This window comes from Oncorhynchus clarkii, chromosome 4 (genome assembly GCF_045791955.1).
Source record: "Oncorhynchus clarkii lewisi isolate Uvic-CL-2024 chromosome 4, UVic_Ocla_1.0, whole genome shotgun sequence".
Classification (NCBI taxonomy): domain Eukaryota; kingdom Metazoa; phylum Chordata; class Actinopteri; order Salmoniformes; family Salmonidae; genus Oncorhynchus; species Oncorhynchus clarkii.
The window spans coordinates 40,594,231-40,620,696 of NC_092150.1; the positions used below are offsets into that span (position 1 = coordinate 40,594,231).

Sequence of the window (26,466 nt, forward strand, 5' to 3'; positions counted from 1 at the left end):
TAAGAGTTTTGCTTGTCATATTTTAAAGATCAAAACCCTTCTGAATTCGTTTTTTATTCTTCTGTCCTTTCACTGGCAGATTTTAGTCTGCAGCTTTGATTTGACAACACTCTGATGTCTGCAGTGGTGGCCCAGTGCCACTACAGCTTTGGTTTGCAGAGGGGCGTTGCCAATAACCTGTTCTACTTTGATGAGCAGACTGTCATCTTCCCATCCGGGAATAACTGTGTTCGTTATAACATTGATCAGAAATGGCAGAGGTTTATCCCAGGTATCTGCATGCTCACATCTCAGGAGTACAACAATATGGCTAAGGTCAGGGTGTGTTATAGTTGTTTAGTGTCTCTGACACTACATCACTTTCTCTGAAATCTATTCATAGACTAATTTAAACCTGGCATACTTTTTGTTGTTGTTGCTGTTAACAACCTGTTAAAGATATCCAACTTCCAGTTATGTTGTCTTTGTGATTCATCTTTGATTTTGCTCATTAGGTTTGGAGAGGAGTCAGGGAATGTATGCCCTGGCTATCAGCTCAAACCGCCGCTACCTGGCGGTGTCGGAGCGTGGAGACAGGGCCACCATTACGGTGTACGACCTGCAGCACGAGCAGAGCCGGAAGAGGAAGGTGCTGAATGGAGGGGACATCCATGTCCAGGAGTTTGTCTCCATGGCCTTCTCCACCGACTCCAAGTACTTCATTGGCCAATCAGGAGCGCCAGACTACACCCTCTTCTACTGGATGTGGGAGAAGCAGAAGGTCATGGCCATGGTGAAGACCACTGTGGCCACTAATCCAGTCAACCAGGTGATGTCGGACTGCTCTCTTGTTATTGGGGCCAGGGAAGAGTCGTTGGCAAGGAAATGGTGATGTGGAATGATCCGCATGTTCATTCAAAATTGCAGTGTTATTTTTCCATAGATAAGGCAGGGTTTCCCAACATGGGTGCATGTTGTTTTTTTCCCCCTAGCACTGCACAGCTGATTCAAATAACAAACTTATCGTCAAGCTTTGATTATTTGAATCAGATGTGAGTGCTAGGGCAAAAAACAAAACGTGCACCCAGGGAGGGCCCCAGCACTGACATTGGGAAACCCTAAGGTAAGGCAACAAATCGCATTCTGGGTCCTTGCTCCTTACTCTGTTATAGTATTCACTCTGTAGCTGATCACACACATACTTATTTACTTTCAAAAGCTATATTATGATGGCACTGTCTCACACTCAACACTCTTAGAAATGAGGGTGAAGGTGCTATGGAAACATAATACACTCTTTGGAAAAAGGGTTCCCAAAGGGGTCCTACCTGGAACCAAAACGGATTCTACCTGGAACCAAAAAGGGTTCTCCCATGGGGGCAGCCGATGAACCCTTTTGGAACCCTTTTTTCAAAAAGTGTATTATGTTTCCAGGTCAGCTTGAACCCATACGACAACACCCAGATCTGTGTAAGTGGGAATGGGGTCTTCAAGCTGTTCCGCTATGCAGAGGGGGTTCTGAAGCAGTCCACCTTCCATAAGCAAGAGACCCATAACTTCCTATCCCATGCCTGGATGTCTGAGGAGAGGGTGATTGCAGGGACAGAAGCTGGGAGGCTGATGGTGTTTGAGTCTGGAGACCTCCGATGGGACATGAGTGTGACCACCAAGACCACCATGCCACAGGACCCAGACAGGTGGGCATAAGGAGAGAGGCTTGTGCTGACACAGTAATAACCTACCTATCTACCAGGAAATAAAATGTTACCAAATTAGCTGTTTTAGAAAGTTAGACCAATCTAAAGTGCTCTTGGATATCATACCACAGAGGCAGTTAGAATCCAGTTTGAGCAACTTCTTTCATTGCACAGGGCACAGAACAGATGTCACACAATTTCCATGCCTGCTGTGTTTCTTTTTACCTGCACACCTAAGAAGGTGAAAGCTGAAACGTCTGTGTATGTTACCCTCCTAATGCCGTAATAATAATAATACAAATAAAATGTTTTACAGTGCAGAGGGAAATGATGAAGAGACCCCTCAGTTGCCACGGGTTACAGTCATCACAGCTTACTCAAAAGGCTTTGCCTGCTCGGCCGGTCCTGGGACTGTGTATCTGTTTGAGAGAACCGACGACAAGGACAACTACAGGAAGACCAGGGAGATCAGGGTGACAGAATTTATTTCGCCAAACTATAACAATCACTCAAGCGAGCTGTATACTGCAAATCTACGCACCTTCTGTACAAATAGACTATTTGTAAAGAGGTTTCTGATAAAGTCTCTGCCTTTGTATTTATGCTTGTGTGTTTTGTATTAATGTAACTGTGTTGGGTGTGCATGTATATGTGTGTGTGTGTGTGTGTTCATGTATGTGTTCCATTCAGATCCCCTCAGACCAGTGCAGTCACGAGCCCAGCCATGCAGAGCAGCAGCAGATCGTCTCTCTGGTCATCAGTCCATCAGAGGAGACAGTAGTGACCAGCACAGATCGTGGTCAGCTCTACAGTATCACCCTGTCCTCTGCTGAGATGAGCAAGGGGGAGCAGGTCCAGTTTGAGTTCCTGTCCCACTCTTTCCACTCTGGGCCTATCACCGGCCTGTCCGTCTGCATCCGCAAGCCCATCATCGCCACCTGCTCCCTGGACCAGTCTGTACGCATTTGGAACGTTGAGACCAAGTAAGAGCTGCGGGTTTGACAATCCCTTTTAATACAGATTTTCTGGAGTTTATGTCAAGTCTATACAGTGTCCCAGCCTGTGATGATTAACTCAGCTCCTTTGTTGTTTTAGACACTGAATGGTAGTTACAGTATGTCTGAGAAAAAAAAATATTGGCTGGCTGTTAGGTTTTCTAGAGCCTATATTAGGTCTGTTTTTAGAGCCTATATTAGGTCTGTTTTTAGAGCCTATATTAGGTCTGTTTTTAGAGCCTATATTAGGTCTGTTTTTAGAGCCTATATTAGGTCTGTTTTTTAAAGCCTATATTAGGTCTGTTCTTTAAAGCCTATATTAGGTCTGTTCTTTAAAGCCTATATTAGGTCTGTTTTTAAAGCCTATATTAGGTCTGTTTTTTAAAGCCTTTATTAGGTCTGTTTTTTAAAGCCTATATTAGGTCTGTTCTTTAAAGCCTATATTAGGTCTGTTCTTTAAAGCCTATATTAGGTCTGTTTTTAAAGCCTATATTAGGTCTGTTCTTTAAAGCCTATATTAGGTCTGTTTTTAAAGCCTTTATTAGGTCTGTTCTTTAAAGCCTTTATTAGGTCTGTTCTTTAAAGCCTATATTAGGTCTGTTCTTTAAAGCCTATATTAGGTCTGTTCTTTAAAGCCTATATTAGGTCTGTTCTTTAAAGCCTTTATTAGGTCTGTTTTTAAAGCCTATATTAGGTCTGTTCTTTAAAGCCTATATTAGGTATGTTCTTTAAAGCCTATATTAGGTCTGTTCTTTAAAGCCTATATTAGGTCTGTTTTTAAAGCCTATATTAGGTCTGTTCTTTAAAGCCTTTATTAGGTCTGTTTTTTAAAGCCTTTGTTAGGTCTGTCTCCTTTCCGTTCCCCCCCAGCACCCTCGAGCTGTATAAGGAGTTCCAGGAGGAGGCGTTCAGCATCGCCCTCCACCCGTTTGGCCTGTTTGTCATGGTGGGCTTCTCTGACAAGCTGCGACTCATGAACCTGCTCATAGACGACGTCAGGACCTTCAAGGAGTTCACCGTGCGAGCCTGTAGAGAGGTCAGAACGAAGAGTTCTCAGTGCCAACAGTGCCTCATTGTCGATAGCTGAACATCACTGGTACTCAAACATTGATTTCTAGCTATTCCAGCTCTTGCAGTGTACTGTACGCTTTTTCCTTTTAGTGTGCCTTCAGTCACGGAGGACACCTGTTTGCTGCGGTCAATGGAAACATCATCCACATCTACTCCACCACTACGTTCGAGAACGTCCTCAACCTCAAAGGACACAATGGGAAGGTTAGGAATGGTACACTGGGGGAGGGCACTGATGGTTTACCGTGTGATTCATCATCAGAGAGTAAGACCCTAGCTAGCAAGCTCCAACTAGCCCACTAGCAGCCCGCCTCCGGCATATTTTCTCGCCCACATCTGGCAGCCGCTTGACCAACCACAGTTCCAGTAGGCCTCACCTCAGGCCAACAGTTCCTGGCCATGTGACCTGACCAGGAAAAACATTTTGGCCCTAGTTATAGCTTTAGGGTCGCAGAGATAACGTGACCGCAAGTGGGTATTTTGTTTGAGGCTCGCCTGTCTCCATCTACAGGTGCGCTCCATAGCCTGGAGTGGTGATGACAGCAGGCTGGTGTCGTGTGGTATGGAGGGGGCTGTGTACGAGTGGAACACCCTGACCAGCAAGCGGGAGTCGGAGAGCGTCCTCAAGTCCTGCAGCTACACCAGCGTCACCATCTCCCCTGACGCCAAGACTATCTTCGCCGTGGGGACCGACTGTACCCTGAAAGAGATCCAGGCCTGTCAAGTGAGACCCAAAATTTTTTACATGTTTCTTCCCTCTAGGGAGTTTTTCCTGTACGTTGCTTCTGCTTTGCTTGCTCTTTGGGGTCTAGGCTGGGTTACTGTAAAGCTTCTCTTGACAACTGCTGATGTAAAACATTAGATTTAAATTGATTTGAAATGTCAGATACTCTGACAACTGCGTATTAGTTTTGAGATATAGTCAGTTATAATGATGCTATAAAATTATATCAGGTTTGTCTTGTAATCAAATCAACAACAACAAAATTCACATGCGAGAAGTAACACAAGAAAATTAAATAACAATAACAAGGCTATATACAGGGGGTACCGGTACCGAGTCAATGTGCAGGGGTACAGGTTAGTCGAGGTAATTTGTAAAGTGACTGCGTAGATAATAAACAGCGAGTAGCAGCAGTGTAAAAACAAAGGTGTGGGGGGGGGGGTTGTCAATGTAAATAGTCCAGGTGGCCATTTGATACATTTTTCAGCAGTCTTATGGCTTGGGGGTAGAAGCTGTTAAGGAGCCTTTTGCTCCTAGACTTGGCGCTCCGGTACCGCTTGCCGGGACTGGAGTCTTTGACATTTTTTGGGGCCTTTCTCTGACACCACCTAGTATATAGGTCCTGGATGTCTGTAGCGCCTTTACGGTCAGATGCCAAGCAGTTACCATACCAGGCGGTGATGCAACCAGTCAGGATGCTCTTGATGGTGCAGCTGAAGAACATTTTGAGGATCTGGCTATAATAATAGCTATAAGATGGTTTTAATAATTGAGGGGTGCAGTTAGAACTTATTAGCCAGTTCTTATTCTTAGTATGCAGAAGTTTCCTTCAAGAGCGGTACTATGCTGAATGTTTTGAGTTAATATTTTATTTCCCTTAACTCTTCATTACATTGTTTTGATGGTGTCAGTTTCCAGCTGTGTGAAGTGAAGTTCTGAAAGGGAAATAAATAGTGTTTCCCTCTCCGTCATAATGACTGGGGCCAGAGAGTTGACGGCCATCTTTCTGACAGTCTGTGAAAATAATCAGGGAAGAGGATACAGTCCGTCAGATAGAGGCCCTTTGAGTTATTCTGAGCTGCTGGAGCTTGGAGAGAAGAACCCACAACAATCATAAGCATCTCAATTTGGAAGAGTTTTATCCAGTCCTGAATAGATCAGTGGTTTTGTTGGATGTTGGATGCCTTCATCCTTCCCCATTAGGCTATTTGCATTCCAAGTGTTGGTGAAGTAAACAACTTTCACTGACAGAATATCCACTTCAATAAATGAGTCCCTCGGGGTAACTTAGTTCTACTTAAAAATGTACATGTACACTCCTGGGTGAGGCTGGCATAATAATGTTAATGTTATGCATGAATATTAACAACACTTTACCTCTGCTGCATTTGTTTCTCGCCATCCCTTGATAGTACCCTTTATATGGTAGTCTTTATATGGTAGCCTTTATATGGGCTTTTCCTGGTTAAATAAAGGTAAAAAAAAAAAAAAATTGGTAGCCTTTATATGCACATCCACTGTGTCCTCATCCCCTGGCTGTCCCTTCTCTCTCTCTGTCAGATCCTACGTGAAGTGCCCGCTGAAGATGTGGCTTACACCACCATCGCTATGTCCCGTTCTGGGCGCACGCTCTTCACTGGGACCTCCATCGGAACCATCAGGGCCATCAAGTACCCCCTGTCCACCCAGAAGGACTGGATCGAGTACCAGGCCCACTCTTCACCTGTCACCAAGGTAAGACTTGCAATACCTTCACAAAACAGTAAAATACTGTGCATTGCAATGGAACACTACACAACGCATCACAATTTGAGCGATTACTGTGTAATGAACCCACAACAACACAAAAACCGACACAACCTTTTTTACAAGCATTTCGCTACACCCGTAATAACATCTGCTAAATAGGTGTATGTGACCAATGAAATTTGACTTGATTAGATTTTTGATGACGCGCTGAATTCAAGATTGATGACAAAGGCCATTGATTTGAGTGCATTCGGGAAAGTATTCAGACGCCTTGACTTTGTCCACATTTTGTTACGTTACAGCCTTATTCTAAAAATGATTCAAATAGTTTTTCCCTCATCAATCTACACACAATACTCCATAATGACAAAGCAAAAACTGTTTTTTTGAATTTTTTGCAAGTGTATAAAAAATGTAACACTGAAATATCACAGTTACGTAAGTATTCAGACCCTTTACTCAGTACTTTGTTGAAACACCTTTAGCAGCGATTCCAGCCTAGAGTCTTCTTGGGTATGACCCTACAAGCTTGGCACACCTGTATTTGGCGAGTTTCTCCCATTCTTCTCTGCAGATCCTCTCAAGCTCTGTCAGGTTGGATGGGGCGCGTAGCGACACAGCTATTTTCAGGTCTTTCCAGAAATGTTCGAACGGGTTCAAGTCCGGGCTCTAGCTGGGCCATTCAAGGACATTCAGAGACTTGTCCCGAAGCCACTCCTGCGTTGTCTTGGCTGTGTGCTTAGGGTCATTGTCCTGTTGGAAGGTGAACCTTCACTCCAGTCTGAGGTCATGAGCGCTCTGGAGCAGGTTTTCATCAAAGATCTTTCTGTACTTAGCTCTGTTCATCTTTTCCTCGATCCTGACTAGTCTCCTAGTCCCTGCCGCTGAAAAACATCCCCACAGCATGATGCTGCCACCACCATGCTTCACCCTAGGGATGGTGCCAAGTTTCCTCCAGATGTGATGCTTGGCATTCAGTTCAAAGAGTTCAGTCTTGGTTTCATCAGACCAGAGAATCTTGTTTCTCACAGTCTTAGAGTCTTTAGGTGCCTTTTGGCAAACTCTAAGCGGGCTGTCATGTACATTTTCCTGAGGAGTGGCTTCCGTCTGGCTACATAAAGACCTGATTGGTGGAGTGCTGCAGAGATGGTTGTCCTTCTGGAAGGTTCTCCCATCTTCACAGAGGAACTCTGGAGCTCTGTCAGAGTGACCATCTGGTTCTTGGTCACCTACCTGACCAAGACACTTCTCCCCTGATTGCTCAGTTTTGCCGGGCGGCCAGCTCTAGGATGAGTCTTGGTGGTTCCAAACTTCTTCCATTTAAGAATGATGGAGGCCACTGTGTTCTTGGGGACCTTCAATGCTGTAAAAATGTTTTGGTACCCTTCCCCAGATCTGTGCCTCGAAACAATCCTGTCTCGAAGCTCTATGGACAATTACTTCAACCTCATGGCTAGGTTTTTGCTCTGACATGCACTGTCAACTGTGGGACCTTATATAGACAGATGTGTGCCTTTTCCAAATATTGTCAAAAATATTGAATTTACTACAGGTGGACTTCAATCAAGTTGTAGAAACATCTTAAGGATGATCAATGGAAACAAGATGCACCTGAGCTCAATTTCAGTTTTTTATTATTTCTAATCGCCTTTTGCTTTGTCATAATGAGGTATTGTGTGTAGATTGATGAGGAAAAGTTTTATTTCGTCCATTTAAGAATAAGGCTGTAATGTAACATAATGTGGAAAAAGTCAAGGTGTCTGAATACTTTCCGAATGCACTGAACGGAGGTGTTGAAGTGTGTGTCCTCTCTGTGTTCAGATGGTGATCACTTTTGATGACCAGTACCTACTGACGGTTTCTGAGGACGGCTGTCTGCTCATCTGGAAGATCATAGACAAGGAGGGCCGCGGCCTGAAGAGAGACAAGGAGATCACCTACGCTGAGGAGATCCTCATCACCAAGTCAGACCTGGAGGAGAAGGTAGCCCACCATGGGGATTTTTGGAGCATTACACTGACTTGATACATGGGTTGGGTGTGTTCCATTATTGTAGGTTTGCGAGGGCTATGGTCACTCCTACTCTAACCTGATTAATCACATTATCCCTGTCCTCCTGTCCTCTCGTCCTCTCCTCTTCCTCCCCCTCTCCTCCCCTGCTCTCATGCCTCCTTTTCTCTCTTCTCCCACTCACTTCACTTCACTGCTACTACTCTTCTTCTCTCTCTCTACCTTGTCCCTCGCTCATTCTCTCCCTCACTACCTCCTGTCCTCCTATAACAGAACCAGGTGATGTTAGAGCTGAAGACACGTGTGGAGGAGCTGAAGATGGAGAATGAGTACCAGCTCCGTCTGAAGGACATGAACTACAACGAAAAGACCAAGGAGCTGTCAACTACATTTGTTCGGCAGATGGAGTCGCTCAAGACCAACATACAGGTGAGACAGAGAGGGCTTCAAACATAATCAGTTACCTACCTCAAACAACTTAACTAAATAAAGTACTTAATTTTAATAAATAACCGACATGAAACAAACAAGGACAGCGTCTGGACAGGGGAAACATAACGAAAGTAATGCTGACACAGCGATCAAACTGAGAAACAGACAGATATAGGAGGTGGCATTCAACAAAGTAATGGCGTACAGATGAGTCCAAAGAAGTGCTGATGCGCGTAACGATGGGGACAGGTGTGCGTAATGATGAGCAGCCTGGCGCCAGGGAGGGAGAGCAGGCATGATAGTACTCATCAATTTGATTCAATTCATTTAGTAAATTAGAGTGATGAAGCTACATGTATATGGTAAATAAGCTCTGAGATAAACACTAATATGGTATGAACTAGTACGGGAGACCGGGGCAATTGTAAAAGGGACCTTGAATTTCTCCAAACAGAAACAAGCTAGAGTGATGAAACTCTCTCAGCACATGCCCATTTAGGTTCTCTCCCTCACTATTTGCAGCTGAAAGTAGTTTTTACGACTGCTGAATTTTTCTTATACTGTCTTGAGCATTAATGTTCAAGAATTCAAGCTATCATCATTTTCATCACTATATGTTGGCTAAACATTGACATTGAAATGTTTGACATGTCACTATTGTTGTCCCTTGCTAGGCACATGAGATTTTGTCATTGCTACTGGGTTGGTGGCAATTGTAATGCAGTGTTAAAATAAACCCTAGCCAAGCAGCCAATGATGAAAAAAAGTTATATTAACTTTAGGATTGTACGAATTACACATTAATTATATGTGACGATCGTCTGAAGAAGTAGACCAAGGTGCAACGTGGTAAGTGTTCATGATCTTCAATACTCAGAACACCAAACAAAAACATGGCGGCTCCGTGCCATGGATCCTTACTGCAGGCTCCGGGCCATGGATCATCACTGGAGGCTTTGTGCCATGGATCATCACTGGAGGCTTCGTGCCATGGATCATCACTGGAGGCTTTCGTGCCATGGATCATCACTGGAGGCGTCGGGCCATGGATCATCACTGGAGGCGTCGGGCCATGGATCATCACTGGAGGCTTCGTGCCATGGATCATCACTGGAGGCGTCGGGCCATGGATCATCACTGGAGGCGTCGGGCCATGGATCATCCCTGGAGGCTTCAGGCCATGGATCATCATTGGAGGCTTTGTGCCTTAGATCATCACTGGAGGTTGGGTTCGTGGAGCTGGCACAGGATATACTGGGCCGTGGAGCCGCACTGGAGGTCTGGAGCACAGAGCTGGCACAACCCGTCCTGACTGGATGCTCACCCTAGCCCCGCAACTGTGGGGCGTTGGCACAGGACGTACTGGGCTGTGGAGACGCACCGGAAACACAGTGCGCAGAGCCGGCGCAGGATATCCTGGACCGAAGAGCCGCACTGAAGGCCAGATGCGCTGAGCCGGCACCATCCGTCCTGGCTGAATGCCCACTCTAGCTCGACAACTGTGAGTAGCTGGCACAGAGCGCACCGGGCTGTGCATGCAAACCTGTAACACACGGCGCAGAGCCGCATAACATGGTGCCTGTCTAGTCACTCTCCCCACGGCAAGCATGATGAGTTGGCTCAGGTCTATAACCTGACTGCGCCAATCTCCCCGTGTGCCTCCCCCAAAAGATTGCCTTTGCCTCTCGTGCATGCTTCGTCGTGCCAACTCCTCGTATCTTCGCCGTTCCGCCTTTGCTGCTTCTAGCTCCTCCTTAGGACGGCGATATTCTCCAGCCTGTGCCCAGGGTCCCTTGCCTTCCAGTATCTCCTCCCATGTCCATTCCTACAGAAAACGCTGCTTGGTCTTTTTGTGGTGGGATCTTCTGTGACGATCGTCTGAAGAAGTAGACCAAGGTGCAGCGTGGTAAGTCTTTAATACTCAGAACACCAAACAAAAACAACAAACGGAATAACGAACGTCACGTTCTGCTGGCTTCACAGAGCTAAAAAAAAAAACAAGATCCCACAACATAGGTGGGAAAACAGGCTACCTAAGTATGATTCTCAATCAGAGACAACGATAGACAGCTGCCTCTGATTGGGAACCACACTCGGCCAAAACCAAAGAAATACAAAACATAGAATGCCCACCCCACATCACACCCTCACCAAATAGAGAAATAAAACATCTCTCTAAGGTCTGGGCGTGACATTACATTTTAAAAAATACTTTAAATAGCCTTGGAGTACTATAGATTGCCAAAGAGGTGATAAACATATATTTCCATTTAACCAGGCAAGTCAGTTAAGAACAAATTCTTATTTTCATTGACAGTCTACAGCAGCCAAACCTGGGCCAATTGTGCACCGCCCTATGGGACTCCCTATCACAGCCGGATGTGATACCCTGGTTCGAAGCCAAGCTGTATCTGTAGTGACACCTCTAGCACTGACATGCAGTGCCTTAGACTGCTGTGCCACTTGGGAGCCCAATATCAGTTGGGCACCATCAGACTATTCAAATGTTTTGAGAGGAACAGAATGACCATGCAGAAATAAGGATGTTACTGTAATTATTGGTTACACTCACATGAAAAAAATACTATAGTATATTATGATATAAATACTATAGTATTCACTGTTTTTATAGTCACGTGCCTCAACCTCCAGCTGCGTACCCCCTCTAGCACCAGGGTCAACGCACTCTCAAATGTTGTTTTTTGCCATCATTGTAAGCCTGCCACACACACACACACTATACGATACATTTATTAAATATAAGAATGAGTGTGAGTTTCTCCTCAAGGAGAAAGCCTCCACTTCTATGTCGAAGATAATATAACAGATATACTATTGTAAATACTACAGTAATGTCTGCAAAAACGCTACAGTAAATAGTACAGTATATTACAGTCCGCAAAAACCCTATAGTAAATACTACAAAATACTACAGTCCGCAAAAAACCTATAGTAAAATACAAAAGGACCAGGGCACAGGGCACAAATAATAATATTATAATAATAATACATAATTTTGCTCTTTATTTAGCCATCTTACATATAAAACCATATTTGTTAATCAATAATTGTGAATAACTCACCACAGGTTAATGAGAGGGGTGTGCTTGAGAGGATGCACATAACTCTGTAATGTTGGGTTGTATTGGAGAGAGTCTCAGTTGTAAGGGGTGCGTAACTGGTGGCAGGGAAGTCAGATGCAGGAGAGCAGAACTAGGTAATAGCCGGAGCAGTTTAGTTCCAAAACCAACAGCATCAAGAAAATAACAGCTTGGGTACAAAACCTGACGCGCACCTGTCAACATGTGCACAAGTACTTACAAACAAACAATACCACACAAAGACATGGGGGGAACAGAGGGTTAAATACACAACACGTAATGTGGGAAATGAAAACCAGGTGTGTGGGAAAACAAGACAAAACAAATGGAAAAGTGGATCGGCGATGGCTAGAAGACCGGTGACGTCTACCGCCGAACACTGCCCGAACAAGGAGAGGAACTGACTTTGGTAGAAGTCGTGACAGTACCCCCCCCCCCCCCCCCCCCCCCTTGACGCGCGGCTCCTGCAGCGCGCTGACATCGGCCTCGGGGACGACCCGGAGGGTGAGGCGTAGGGGCGATCCGGACGGAGACGGTGGAACTCCCGCACCATTGAAGGGTCCAACACGTCCTCCACCGGAACCCAGCATCTCTCCTCCGGACCATACCCCTCCCAGTCCACAAGGTACTGAAGTCCCCATGCCCGACGCCTCGAATCAAGTATGGAACGAACGGAGTACGCCGGGGCCCCCTCGGAGGAACCTCCCGCACCTCAGACTCCTGGAGCGGGCCAGCCACCACTGGCCTGAGGAGAGACACATGGAACAAGGGGTTAATACAGTAATCGGGGGGGAGCTGTAACCTGTAACTCACCTCGTTCAGTCTCCTCAGGACTTTAAATGGCCCCACAAACCGCGGACCCAGTTTCAGGCAGGGCAGGCGGAGGGGCAGGTTTTGGGTCGAGAGCCAGACCCGGTCCCCCGGTGTGAACACCGGGGCCTCACTGCGGTGATGGTCTGCGCCGGATTTCTGGCACAGCATGGCGCGCTGAAGGTGAACATGGGCGGCGTCGTCCACCGCAGGACGGTCGTCCACTGCAGGAGCCTCGGTCTGACTCTGATGCCAAGGAGCCAAAACCGGCTGATACCCCAGTACGCACTGAAAGGGGGCGAGGTTAGTGGAGGAGTGGCGGAGCGAGTTCTGGGCCATCTCTGCCCAGGGCACGAACGCTGCCCACTCCCCCGGCCGCTCCTGACAATAAGACCTCAGGCATTCCCTTGGCAGCAAGAGCCTTTCAGTGGATGCTGCCGCGTCGGGAGCAACTGCTTGCACGTGCGTTACCACTCCACTATGTCTCCCTGTGATGGCATTTGCGCCATCAGTACAGATACCAACACATCTTGACCACCAATGTCCATTTGATGTCACAAAGGTGTCCAGTACTTTAAAAATATCCTATCATGTTGTCCTGATTTCCAGAAGAGGATGTCTTCCTTAATTGAGCCCCCATGAATGCAAAGGACATATACCAGGAGCTGTACCAGGCCCGCCACGTCTGTTGACTCATCCAGCTGTAACGCATATAATTCACTGGCTCGTATACGAAGCAGTAATTGTTTCAAAACATCTCCTGCCATATCACTGATGCATTGTGAAACAGTGTTGTTTGATGAAGGCATTGTCTGTATAGTTTTTTTGAGCCTTTTCCCCCCAGCATTGTCCCAGCCATATCCGCGGTAGCAGGAAGAATTAAGTTCTCCACAATAGTATGGGGCTTGCCACTCGGTAGCTCACCATATAAGACACTTCTAGACCCTTATTATTAATGGTATCTGTTTCTTTTATACACGTCTTACTATTCAAAAAACTCCAGAGTCTTATTTTTCAAATTGTCATGTTTCGTTTCTAAATTTCTGCGAGAGAGTAACGGTTAATGTGATTGGATTTTAATTATTTGACTTGGCTTCCTGTATTTGACATTGTGTTGTTATTTCGCTGAACACTTGATGGTTTCATTTTATTTTTGGCAGTGAAACGAGGCTACTCTGGCAAGAAAAATAACTCATCCAAATGTATAGCCATGTTGGAAAATATAAATGTACTCCCCAGTTTGGGAATACCTGCTCTACAGTATACTACAACATTCTGTTGTTAGTACTACACATGATCCACAGGAGGTTGGTGGTAACTTAATTGGGGAGAACGGGCTCGTGGTAACGACTGGAGAGTTATCAGTGGAATGGTATCAAATACTGTACATCAAACACAAGGTTTCCAGGTGTTTGATGCCATTCCATTTGCTCCGTTCTGGATATTATTATGAGCTGTTGTCCACTCAGCACCCTCCACTGACATGATTTAGGGATATTGCAGGGTGTAGTATAGTATTCTACAGTTTACTTAAGATTTCTATTGTAAGTACTGTAGTATTCTATAGTAAACTGTAGTATTTTTGTGGGCGTATATATAAATAATAATATTTATTTCAAAAGCATTACTTATGTCTATGATAATTCATAAACATTCGTTTTTTAAAAAGTTAAGTGAATGTATTTGGTTTATTTTTCAGGAGTTACATTTGACCCCAGCTACTGTTACTGAAACAGATGTATTCGTTCCTTATATATATATAAAAAAAAGTGATCGGCCTAGTTCAAGTGGCCTCAATTGCCCCTGGTCTCCCCATTTGATTTACCTTGTACCAAATAACTCTGAGTCTGTTTACTGTACTGTACTGTCTTCGGAAAAAAAAGGGTCCCAAAAGGGTTCTTTGTTGGGGGATAGGGTTCTACCTAGAACCTTTAACATCCTAAGGGACCGTTTTTGGAGGATAATTCTTTGTAAGGCAAGAAGGGTTCTACATAGAACCATATATCATATTTCACAGCATGCGCTAATGAAGGGTGATTTTCAGAATAGTTTGTTTAAATATCTATGTTTTTCCATGTACAATGATTGGTTGATTATAAAGAACATTCTAGGTAGAACCTTCTGCAAATGGTTCTACCTAGCACCAAAAAGGAACAAAACGAAGAACCATTTATGGTTCTACTTAGCACCTTTTTTTCTAAGCGTGTAGCTCAGTATAATACTTTTAACACGGTTTAACTTTCAAAAGTGTTCTACTCTCATTATGGTATGCACTGAGTGTACTTTGCCTTGTAAGAGTCGGCCTTGATAAGAGCTACTGCTAGATCGATACATGGAAATGAGAATTGAAAGTGGCTCTGGCTGGGCTGGCGTAAAGGGAACACCTCAGTGAGGTGCATGTGCAGAGATATCCCTCTCCACCTTTCTTCATCCCTCTCTCCATCTCTCCCGTCAGATCCTAAAGACAGAGAGAGACAATATGGAGGTAGCTAATCAGGAGACCATGTTCGAGGTCATGGAGAAACACTCCAAAGAGCTGCAGGATATGGGTAAGTTCTGTTCTATTCTATGCTATTCTCAGTTATTGTCCATCTTTCAGAAGAAAACAAAAGTGACCTTTAAGTTTGTAGTTAAGAGACTTGAATGAGACTTGAATGACTCCCATTGCAGTGTGAACATTGACAGCAGCACATGATAGCATTAACTGTGTTTGATCCAGGGTCCTCATTGGATATCCTCTCTGTCTCTCTCTGCGTTCCCTTAGAATCGGCCAACAGTCAGAAGCTGATGCTGGAATATGAGAAGTACCAGGAGCTGCAGTTCAAGTCTCAGCAGATGCAGCAGGACTATGAAAAGCAGCTGCAGCAGATGGACGAGAGCAAGACTGCTGCCCTGGAGGAGCTCACCCTCTACTACGAGGGAAAGATGCAGGAGAAACTACTGGTGCTGGAGCAGGTAGTGGATACTAGGATGTCAAGGGGTTGTATGGGGATGTTTGGAGATGGGATTTGCGGCTTTATATAGAGTCCACACAGATAGGGTCCTGTTTTTTCCCCTCACCAGGAATAACCTGGGGTTAGCGCCCAGAGTTCTCCCTGGTCAGATCATGTGGTCCGGAAAAACTCCTGGCTTTACTTCAAGGCGATGTAGTCTAGTCAGGCATTTAGCGGCAACCTTCACCCTCCCTTCTGTCCTCTCTTTCTCCTCTCCTCCCTGCTGTGACACTGATTGGAAGCGAAGAGACAAATGAATATCGGAGCACCAGGTTCTCCGATCGAGGATGTCTGCGGAATCTTTAAGGAAATACGACGTCAACTCCCATCATTGCTAATGGGGGTGTGAGTGGCGGGGTGGGGTATGTGGGGGGCGCAACACTGGGCCTGCATAACCACCTCATTATTTCATTCTGAGAGAGAGAGAGAGAGAGAGAATATTTTAAGATCCCCTTTATTGGGTAAAGACCCCACACTACAATACATCACATTACCATTTAGCCCTCAGATGTCATACTCAAGAAATAATCACGAAAGCACAGCAAGTTGACAAGACACTAGAAGAGAACCCTCCTGGAAGGATTCACAGAACACTTCGTTCCCCCCCACCCAATACATTCCCAGAAACGTTTGTAAAAAGTCTGATGGCAAACCATCAATACCAGGGAGACCAGAGGAGATCTGTATAACTGCAGTGGACAGTTCCTGCAGAGTAATGTCCGAGTCCAAAGCAGCTCTCTGCTCAGGGCCCAGTTTAGGAAGTCCTTGAAGGACCTGTGCAGTGCACACAGAGTCACAGTCTTCCGCCCTGTAGAGAGCAGAATAGAAATCTCCGGCATGGATTTGCGCTGCAATACCGACCACTCTAGATTAAAAAAGAAAGCGCAAAGAGCAGCCATATCCCCGAGAGAGAGAGTAGCAAAACGAGACTTCTCATGTAAGAATGACCCCAGTTCATGTATTTCCCCCAGTAAAGTTATGTCTAGAACAGAGCCATTCTGAGTGAGCAGTTTCAGTTCAATAGTTTATATTCTTGACAGTTTTGTCCATCATCCCTTGTGGCTCAGTTGGTAGAGCACGACGCTTGCAACGCCAGGGTTGTGGGTTCAATTCCCACGGGGGGCCAGTATAGGAATGTATGGCCTCACTCTTTACTGTAAGTCACTCTGGAAAAGAGCATCTGCTGAAATTGACAAAAAAAGAATCTAAATAGTAGATGCAGAAGTATACTGTTGATGAAACACACATAATTGGGCCTTCCCAACCTTCCACCATTGACTCTAAGTTCCCCTTTGTAGCTCTCCACAGGGAGCTCTCCACATAATCACCTTAATATTTAACTCTGTAGAGAGAGAGAGAGAGGCACACATGGAATGCAGAGCATCTCAGTAGCCTAGTCCTGACTGGGGTAATTGAGGATGTACTAAAGGTGCATAAACAAACACCCAACAATGGGATTATCCATCTTCACAGATGCCACGCTAGGATGGCCTAACCTCTGTCTGTGTTGTGAGGCAGAGCTCCCGTTCATACCGTCTTTATCGCGCTCTCCTTCTGCCCTTCGATCTCGTGCCCCCCCTTTTTCTTATCCTCACTCTCTGTCCTTTCACCTCTCTCTTTCTCTGTGTCTCATTCCTTCTCTTCCACGTAACTCTTCCCATTATACCTTGCCTTGTTATTTGCTACCTCTTTCGCCTTCCCTTTTTCTTTCTCGATCACATTTTTTTTTTTAAATACAGAGCGACTAACTGCGTTCATCTTAAGATACACCACATGACCAAAAGTATGTGGACACCTGCTCGTCAAAACATCTCTTTCCAAAATCATGGGCATTAATATGGAGATAGTCTCCCCCTTTGCTGCTATAACAGCCTTCACTCTTCTGGGAAGCATTTCAACTAGATGTTGGAACATTGCAGCTGGGGCTTGCTTCCATTCAGCTACAAGAGCATTTGTGAGGTCGAGCACTGATTGTTGGGAGATTAGGCCTGGCTCGCAGTCGGTGTTCCAATTCATCCCAAAGGTGTTCGATGGGGTTGTGGTCAGGGCCCTGTGCAGGCCAGTCTTCCACACCGAACTCTACAAACCATTTCTGTATGGACCTCGCTTTGTGATTGGGGGCATTGTCATGTTTAAACAGGAAAGGGCCTTTCCCAAACTGTTGCCACATAGTTGGAAGCACAGAACCGTTGAATGTCATTGTATGCTGTAGCGTTAAGTTTTCCATTCACTGGCACTAAGGTGCCTAGCCTGAACCATAAAAACAGCCACAGACCATTATTCCTCCTCCACCAAACTTTACATTTGGCACTATGCATTAGGGCAGTTAGCGTTCTCCTGGCATCCGCCAAACCCAGATTCGCCCGTCGGACTGCCAGAAGGTTCATCACTGCAGATTCATCACTGCAGAGAATGTGTCTCCACTGCTCCAGAGTCCAATGGCAGTGAGCTTTACAACACTCCAGCAAACGCTTGGCATTGTGCATGGTGATCTTAGGGTTGTGTGTGGCTGCTCGGCCATGGGAACCCATTTCATGAAGCTCCCGACGAACACTTTTTGTGCTGATATTGCTTCCAGGGGCAGTTTTGAACTCGGTAGTGAGTGTTGCAACCAAGGACAGACGAGGTACGCGCTACACGCTTCAGCACTCAGCGGTCCCATCCTGTGAGCTTGTGTACCACTTCGCTTTGTTTCTCCTAGATGTTTCCACTTCACAATAACAACACTTACAGTTGACGGGGGCAGCTCTAGCAGGGCAGAAATTTGACGAACTGACTTGTTGGAAAGGTGGCATCCTATGACGGTGCCACGTTGAAATTCACTGAGCTCTTCAGTAAGACCATTCAACTGCCACTGTTTGTCTATGGAGATTGCATGGCGGTGTGCTCAATTTTATACACCTGTCAGCAGCGGGTGTGGCTGAAATAGCCAAATTCACTAATTTGAAGGGGTGTCTACATGCGTGTATATATACTGTATAGTGTAGCTAGGTGAGACATCCACATCTCAGTATTCTTTTAAATAAAGTAGCTATCAGCAAAACCAGTACTGGTAGAACAAAGTCAAGTATTAGTACACGAAAGGCAAGGGTGTTTTTTATTTTTTTGTGGGGGGTGAGGGGTGGTTGCTGTGGGAATATTTAAGTTACTCTTTAAAGAGGGTAGGGTTTCAGATGTTTTTCGAAAGATGGACAGGGACTCTGCTGTCCTAGTGTCAGAAGGAAGCTTGTTCTACCATCTCCCACTTATTTCTTGCTCCCTCCCTACCCTCTGTAGTGCCAGGAGGAGTCTCGTATCCAGGCGAGGGAGTTTGAGGAGAGCAGGAAGCAGATGGAGGAGGATGGGGACAGGGAGATCCAGGACATCAGGGTCCGCTACGAGAGGTGGCTGAGGGACGAGAGGGAGACCAACATGCGCATGAAGAGAGACACAGGCATCATGAAGAAGAAGGTAGAGACATGATCTTCTCGCTCCCACTCCTCCAATCTCTCTCAAAAGTTTCCTTGATTCCTTTTGTCCTTTTGTCCTCTTGCCTTCTTCTCAGAACATCAGAGGGTTAAGAGGAGAGCATTGGAGGAGAAGATCAGAGGCTCCTCTCCAATGCTCTCCTCGCTTTCCTCTGATAATTTGAGAAGGAAGTGGGGAGAGAACGGGAGGATGCAAGATTCACCCCTACTTTGCTTCCAAGTCCCATCCCATCCTACACACCCCACTCAACCCTCTCCCACCTAGCCCCTGCCTGCCTTTTCATCACACCTCCCAGTCAGCTCTTCTCTCCCAGCCTGCAGTGTGGTAGATCATAATTACAGCCAATCAGACTGCAAGCAGGGCATGTCCGTCTGTCCACAGTTAGGCTCTAATGCACTCCCTCTGCATGCTCACTCAATATCACAGGGATCACTTTAATGGAAAGGGATGACGTTGAATCAGATCCTCTGCACATTCAGCCGTCCTATACACCCGGTCCCACTCTGTCTATATGTTGTCTTTTCTCTGTCTTTTTTTTTGTCTCCTTTTTTTTTTACTATCCAATATGGTTTTGGATGTGGAGGCCTTGTTATGGGTTATGGAAGCTAAAAAGAATATGACCGTTGTGTAAGGGACAATGAGTTATGAGGACTGGTGACTGATGACATTTTCCTCCTCTACCCCTCCCTCCCTCCCTCCCTCACACACACACACACACTGCAGTTCAGCAGCCTCCAGAAGGATATAGACAACAGCAACGTGGAGAAGGAGAGGATGAAGTTGGAGCAGCAGAAGCTACAGGCCATCGTCAAGTCCTTGGAAAAGGACATCCTGGCTCTGAAGAAAGCGATCCAGGAGAGGGACGAGACCATCCAAGACAAGGTGAGTGAGTGGCTGGGGTGAGGGGTGCAAGAGGTGCAGGGGGTACAGCAAGATGCCGAGGAAAGGAGAGGGTTAGTTTTGTTCCAAAAGCAGCGAGGCAGAAATGATTGGTTTGCCTCCAAGGTATGCAGAAACATGGAAGGTATAGGTGACTGGACGTCACTGAAACTGTCAAAACACTGAGGAAGGAACAACAGTCCGTTTTGTATAATGGAGATCTACTCGTATGATTGTGTTCCAGTTCAATTTGTTCTAATGGCCCTCTCTCAGAATCAAACACAGTCAACTCATACGCTGTTATAGATTGTCCATCAAAAAGTTTCCTCTCCCCCAGCCAGCCATTCATCCTGACTGAGTCCCAGTGCCATGCATCACACCAGACGAGGTGACTGTAAGACCCCCCCCCCCCCTCCCCCCGGCGCAAAACAGCACTGAGCCTTGAGAAATGAAGGTCCACTAATGACTAATCCCACTCAGACACCTGCTCTGTGAGCACGAACTCACATACGCACACACGCGTACGTGCATAGGTGCACACACGTGCACACAGGCATGCACAACATGTGCCAGCGCGTAAAACCTCCTTGACAGCACGCATGCTGCTGTTAGCGCTATTGATGTGTGAGACACTGTAGCGTGTTATTTCCCTTAAAGAGCATGTACATATTTTACCATCAGTGTTATGAGGGGTAGACAGGGGAGAAAGGCATTTGCATCTCTCTCTGTTGGCTCTTTGTGCATAGAGGGAAACTTAATTAGTGTGTAAATGTCACAGATGCTGTCCTATGAAAAGATCACCCCCCCTACACGCACACACACACACACACACACACACACACACACACACACACACACACACACAAGATTAAACGGTTTCAAACAGCTAATTGGACAGGGAGTAAATTCAAACAAAATGGTTCTGCATCAAAAGAGGATCCCCTCAGTTCATTTGAAACACCTTCCTCTTCATGAATAAAGATTCACACTCAGCAGCAATAACCTTGGCATCTGTTGTTCCTATGCTCTCTTGTCTGGTTTGCTCGCTTGTCTCTAACGATAATGCATTTGAACATTAAGAGGCGCTGCCCAGAAGTTAAGCCGAACATTTAGATTTGGATCACCAAAGGGCTTTTATTGTTGAACTACCTATACAAAATTACATTTCCTATCAATTTCATGGGATCAAAGTTTGGAAGAGGACCATGAACATAATTGAACTTGAAAAAAGTCACTATAAAAATCTCATGGCTGTTAAATGTGTAGTCTGTTAGTGTGAATACAAACTTAACTTTATACAGAGATCTGAAGTCTATTTATGCTTTCTTACCAACTCCTATTGTTGTTGCGTGACAATGAGTTGGCAAGACAGCACAAACAGATCTGGGACCAGGCTAAAGTCTTGTCCTGTTCCTGTGTACTGTAGGAGAAACGCATCTATGATCTGAAGAAGAAGAACCAGGAGCTGGAGAAGTTTAAATTTGTCCTGGACTACAAGATCAAAGAGCTGAAGAAACAAATAGAGCCCAGAGAGAATGATATCAAGGAGATGAAGGAGCAGATCCACGAGGTGAAACAAGATGGCTTCTCTTCTTCCTCCTTTATCAGCTCTTTAACGGGATAACTGCCATTTTTGAAATTGTTAAAAACCATCACTGAAATGTCCCTTGAATACATGCATTCTATCGGCGGTTGTCCACAGTAGGCTAACTGAAATGTCTCTTTGATTAGAATGAGAATTCAATATTCACAGAAAAAAAAATCAGTTCCTACTTTTGCACTTGTCACCATTGATATTTTTTTAAAGTGCCTGCCAACTTCAGGCCCTTTTCATCAACATGGAAATGAGCACTGGGGTCCATATCGATTTAGGGTTGATCAGGGTTTAGATGAGTCCTATAGATCAGTTGTGTGAGATAGAGGGAGGTGGGAGAGAGTGGAGAATATGGAGATCAAAGCTATGCCCCCCCCCCCCCCCACACACACACTCTAACTGCACTCACACTCGTATTTTCCTACTAGCACTGACTTCACACATAACTACTTAATGCGAGAATTTTGTTTTACTTACCATGACTGTGATAATGTGGCTGTCTCGCCTAGCTGTCATTAGATGACTGCACTAACTGAGTTGCTCTGGATAAGAGTGTCTGCTAAATGTATTTTTAAAAACGATGTAAAAAGGCTATTGGCTTCCGGTGACTTGTAGATGGAGGAGGAGCTGGATACCTTCCACAAGAAGAACACTCAGGGAGAGCTGGACATCGCTGAGCTGAAGCTCAAACTCACCACCACTGACAAGGAAATGCACAAGGGCCTGCAGAAGGTGTGTACTGTATACGTAGCAAGAGAGAGAGAGAGAGAGATAGAGAGAGAGAGAGAGAGAGGTCCATACGTTTATATTTGTGCCTTTATCTTTGTCTGAAGATCAGTGTCACCCAATGTGTCTGACAAGTTCACGATCTTCACCCACAGTCTCACCTCCATCCCTCACTTTTCCTCTCTTCTCCACGATCTTCGCCCACAGTCTCACCTCCATCCCTCACTTTTCCTCTCTTCTCCACGATCTTCACCCACAGTCTCACCTCCATCCCTCACTTTTCCTCTCTTCTCCACGATCTTCACCCACAGTCTCACCTCCATCCCTCACTTTTCCTTTCTTCTCCTTCTCAGGTGAGAGATGTGGAGGCCCTGGTACGCAGGTTCAAGACGGACCTCCATAACTGTGTGGGGTTCATCCAAGAGCCCAAGAGGCTGAAGGAGAGCATCAGAGACCTGTATGACCGCTACGCACAGCAGAGTGACGTGGTGAGACAGCGTTGGCTACTGTGTGTTCCTGTTAAGAAGTAGTGAATGAATACACATCTTTAAATGGCTGCTCTTCATGTCTCTCAGCTGGATAAAGTTAGTGTGGACCCAAACGTTCAGATGGAGTACGCTAGGCAAAGGGACCACCTGGAGAGGAACGTGGCGTCCCTGAAGAGGAAGCTGGCCCAAGACAGCGTGGTCCACCATGCTGACAACGTCAAGATCATGCAGGTGACAGAGACGAGACTTCTCAGAAAGGACTATTGGGTTAGGTGGATAAGTGTGTCTGTGTGCCCAAAACTATTTTCATATAATTTGTGGATTTGGTTTCATTCCCATTTATAATGACACCCTAAAGCTAGGCTTGTCGTTTTAATGTCGTAGTCCTTGACTGGCTGTCAGACAGACGGACGGACTAATTGACTGACTGGATTACTTGATTGCTTAATTGGATAATTGATTGGTTGCTACAGGAGAACGTGACTCTGATCAGTGAGGTCAACGACCTGCGGCGGCAGCTGCATCTGGCGGACTCCCAGGTCCATGACTACAAGAGTATGATGGGAAAGAAGGGCCTGAAGCAGACCAGCACACTCAAGGGTGACCTCTTTCTCTTCTCATCTCTCTGATTTACAGGAAAGAGAATAGAGTGCAGCTTTCTACTCATTGGAAAGATTGGTTGAGTTAAGTTCCCTGAACTTTTCTTTGAAGTAGAGCGTTCATATTTCTAGCCACTGGGTGTCACTGTGTGTATAGTCTGTATAATAACTTTTTATATTCATATACAGTTGAATCCAGAAGTTTACATACACTTATGTTGGAGTCATTAAAACTAGTTTTTTCAACTACTCCACAAATTTCTTGTTAACAAACTATAGTTTTGGCAACTCGGTTGGACATCTACTTTGTGCATGATACAAGTCATTTTTCCAACAATTGTTTACAGACAGATTATTTCACTTATAATTCACTGTATCACAATTCCAGTGGGTCAGAAGTTTACATACACTAAGTTGACTGTGCCCTTAAACAGCTTGGAAAATTCCAGATAATTATGTCATGGCTTTAGAAGCTTCTGATAGGCTAATTGACATAATTGAGTCAATTGGAGGTTTACCTGTGGATGTATTCCAAGGCCTACCTCAGTGCCTCTTTGCTTGACATCATGGGAAAATCAAAAGAAATCAGCCAACACCTCAGAAAGACAATTGTAGACCTCCACAAGTCTGGTTCATCCTTGGGAGCCTTTTCCAAACGCCTGAAGGTACCACGTTCATCTGTACAAACAATAGTTTGCAAGTATAAACACCATGGGAACACGCAGCCGTCATAACGCTCAGGAAGGAGACACGTTCTGACTCCTAGAGATTAACGTACTTTGGTGCGAAAAGTGCAAATCAATCTCAGAACAACAGCAAAGGACCTTGTGAAGATGCTGGAGGAAAGGGGCACAAAAGTATCTATATCCACAGTAAAACGAGTCCTATATCGACATAACCTGAAAGGCTGCTCAGCAAGGAAGAAGCCACTGCTCCAAAACCGCCATAAAAAAGCCAGACTACGGTTTGCAACTGCACGTTAGGACAAAGATCGTACTTTTTGGAGAAATGTCCTCTGGTCTGATGAAACAAAAATAGAACTGTTTGGCCATAATGACCATTGTTAAGTTTGGAGGAAAAAGGGGGATGCTTGCAAGCTGAAGAACACCATCCCAACCGTGAAGCACAGGGGTGGCAGCATCATGTTGTGGGGGTGCTTTGCTGCAGGAGCGACATGTGCACTTCACAAAATAGAAGGCATCATGAGGTATTATTGTGGGAAGCTTGTGGAAGGCTACTTGAAACGTTTGACCCAAGTTAAACAATTCAAAGGCAATGCTACCAAATACTAATTGAGTGTATGTAAACTTCTGACCCACTGGGAATGTGATGAAAGAAATAAAAGCTGAAATAAATCATTCTCTCTACTATTATTCTGACATTTCACATTGTTAAAATAAAGTGGTGATCCTAACTGACCTAAGACAGGGAATTTGTACGAAGATAAAATGTCAGGAATTGTGAAAAACTGTAAGTGCTTAAGAAGTGGGTGTCTGGTCACTGTTTCATCCTAAGAAGGCATACGTTGTTTGGGGTAAATCCTAAGAATTTAGGGTAAAGTCCTATTGGTTTACTTCTACTTCCCAATAAAGTAACTCCTGCATGATCTCACTCTGTATTTGGTCCCTATATCCAGCCCTGCTGTCTCCCAGGGCCAACCCCAGTAACATGGTGGTCCATCTGAATGAGGAGGACGAAGGGGACCGCATCATCCAGCTGCAGCGCCTAGAGATCCAGAGACTGAGAGAGGAGATACAGGTCCTGATGAAGATACACCCCTACAGACCCCCCTCTACCGCCAAGCTACCCTCCCTCCAAACCAACACATAACCATCACCACCACCACCACACCTACAGACCCACCTCCACCGCCAAGCTACCCTCCCTCCAAACCAACACATAACCACCACCACCACCCCTACAGACCCCACTCCACTGCCAAGCTACCCTCCCTCCAAACCAACACATAACCACCACCACCACACCTACAGACCCACCTCCACCGCCAAGCTACCCTCCCTCCAAACCAACACATAACCACCACCACCACCCCTACAGACCCCATCCACCGCCAAGCTACCCTCCCTCCAAATCAACACATAACCACCACCACCACCCCTACAGACCCCACTCCACTGCCAAACTACCCTCCCTCCAAACCAACACATAACCACCACCACCACCCCTACAGACCCCACTCCACTGCCAAGCTACCCTCCAAACCAACACATAACCACCATCACCACCCCTACAGACCCCATCCACCGCCAAGCTACCCTCCCTCCAAACCAATACATAACCACCACCCTCTCTCCAAACCAATACATAACCACCACCACCACCCTCTCTCCAAACCAATACATAAACACCACCCTCTCTCCAAACTAATACATAACCACCACCACCACCACCCTCTCTCCAAACCAATACATAACCTCCTCACCACCACCACTCTCCCAACACACAGACCCATGCAGTATAAGACCTCCACATCATAGTAAAAATAATTTAAAGAAAATGTTTGCATATTTAAAGTGCCTTTTAGCAGTAATCATTAATGGCATTTTTTTTTTTTTTAAAGCAACTTGGAAATAAAAAGTAGAACAATTCCTATTTGAGTTTTCTACATATTTTTTTTATGAGATGGGGCCCATTGGAGTTTTCAAAAGTGAATGGAGGCTTTTCTTGTCAGGGTGGATCAAATCAATAAGCCATTGTGTCTGACTGGAAATGATGAACGTTTTATGACAAGCTATTCATTAACAAGAACATTGACATTGTTGGGTATTGTTCATCAAAAACCGTTTTCACCATATTGATTCCATATTGTATAGGCTTGTCAGTAGCCTTTTTGTGTTTTGATTGAGGCATGTGGTGTGCATATTTAACGGGGCTGCCCGGTGAAATGGTATTCCTTCTTATTACAACCATAATAATGGGATATGGCAAAAAACGATATGCCTGTCATTCTCTGGCTCTGAAAAAGTATTGGGAAAATCCTATTTTGTCTGTTTGCTCCGTGCTATCTCAACCGTGCATAACCCCCTTCATGAGATGTGGTTATAATTCCAGCCTAGAGCGCGGGCTTTCCCCGTGGGACGTCGGCGAAAGGTCGCGCGCTGCACTGTAGCCCAAGTAGGATAACTGCATA

At 45.4% G+C, this 26,466-nt stretch overlaps 1 protein-coding gene across 1 annotated transcript; it reads left to right on the forward strand.

Annotated features, from left to right (window-relative positions):
• Window positions 1–114: 114 nt before the first annotated feature.
• On the forward strand, window positions 115–25,145 carry LOC139407982 (cilia- and flagella-associated protein 57-like). The gene is given in 21 exon segments (XM_071151835.1): window positions 115–271; window positions 495–808; window positions 1,414–1,709; window positions 1,993–2,149; window positions 2,367–2,659; window positions 3,542–3,707; window positions 3,833–3,946; window positions 4,254–4,466; window positions 6,027–6,200; window positions 8,037–8,198; window positions 8,499–8,654; window positions 15,024–15,117; window positions 15,333–15,523; window positions 18,838–19,011; window positions 19,753–19,911; window positions 21,335–21,478; window positions 22,118–22,234; window positions 22,582–22,716; window positions 22,804–22,947; window positions 23,190–23,316; window positions 24,952–25,145. Coding segments are annotated over 21 exon segments (3,681 nt in total).
• Window positions 25,146–26,466: the final 1,321 nt, after the last annotated feature.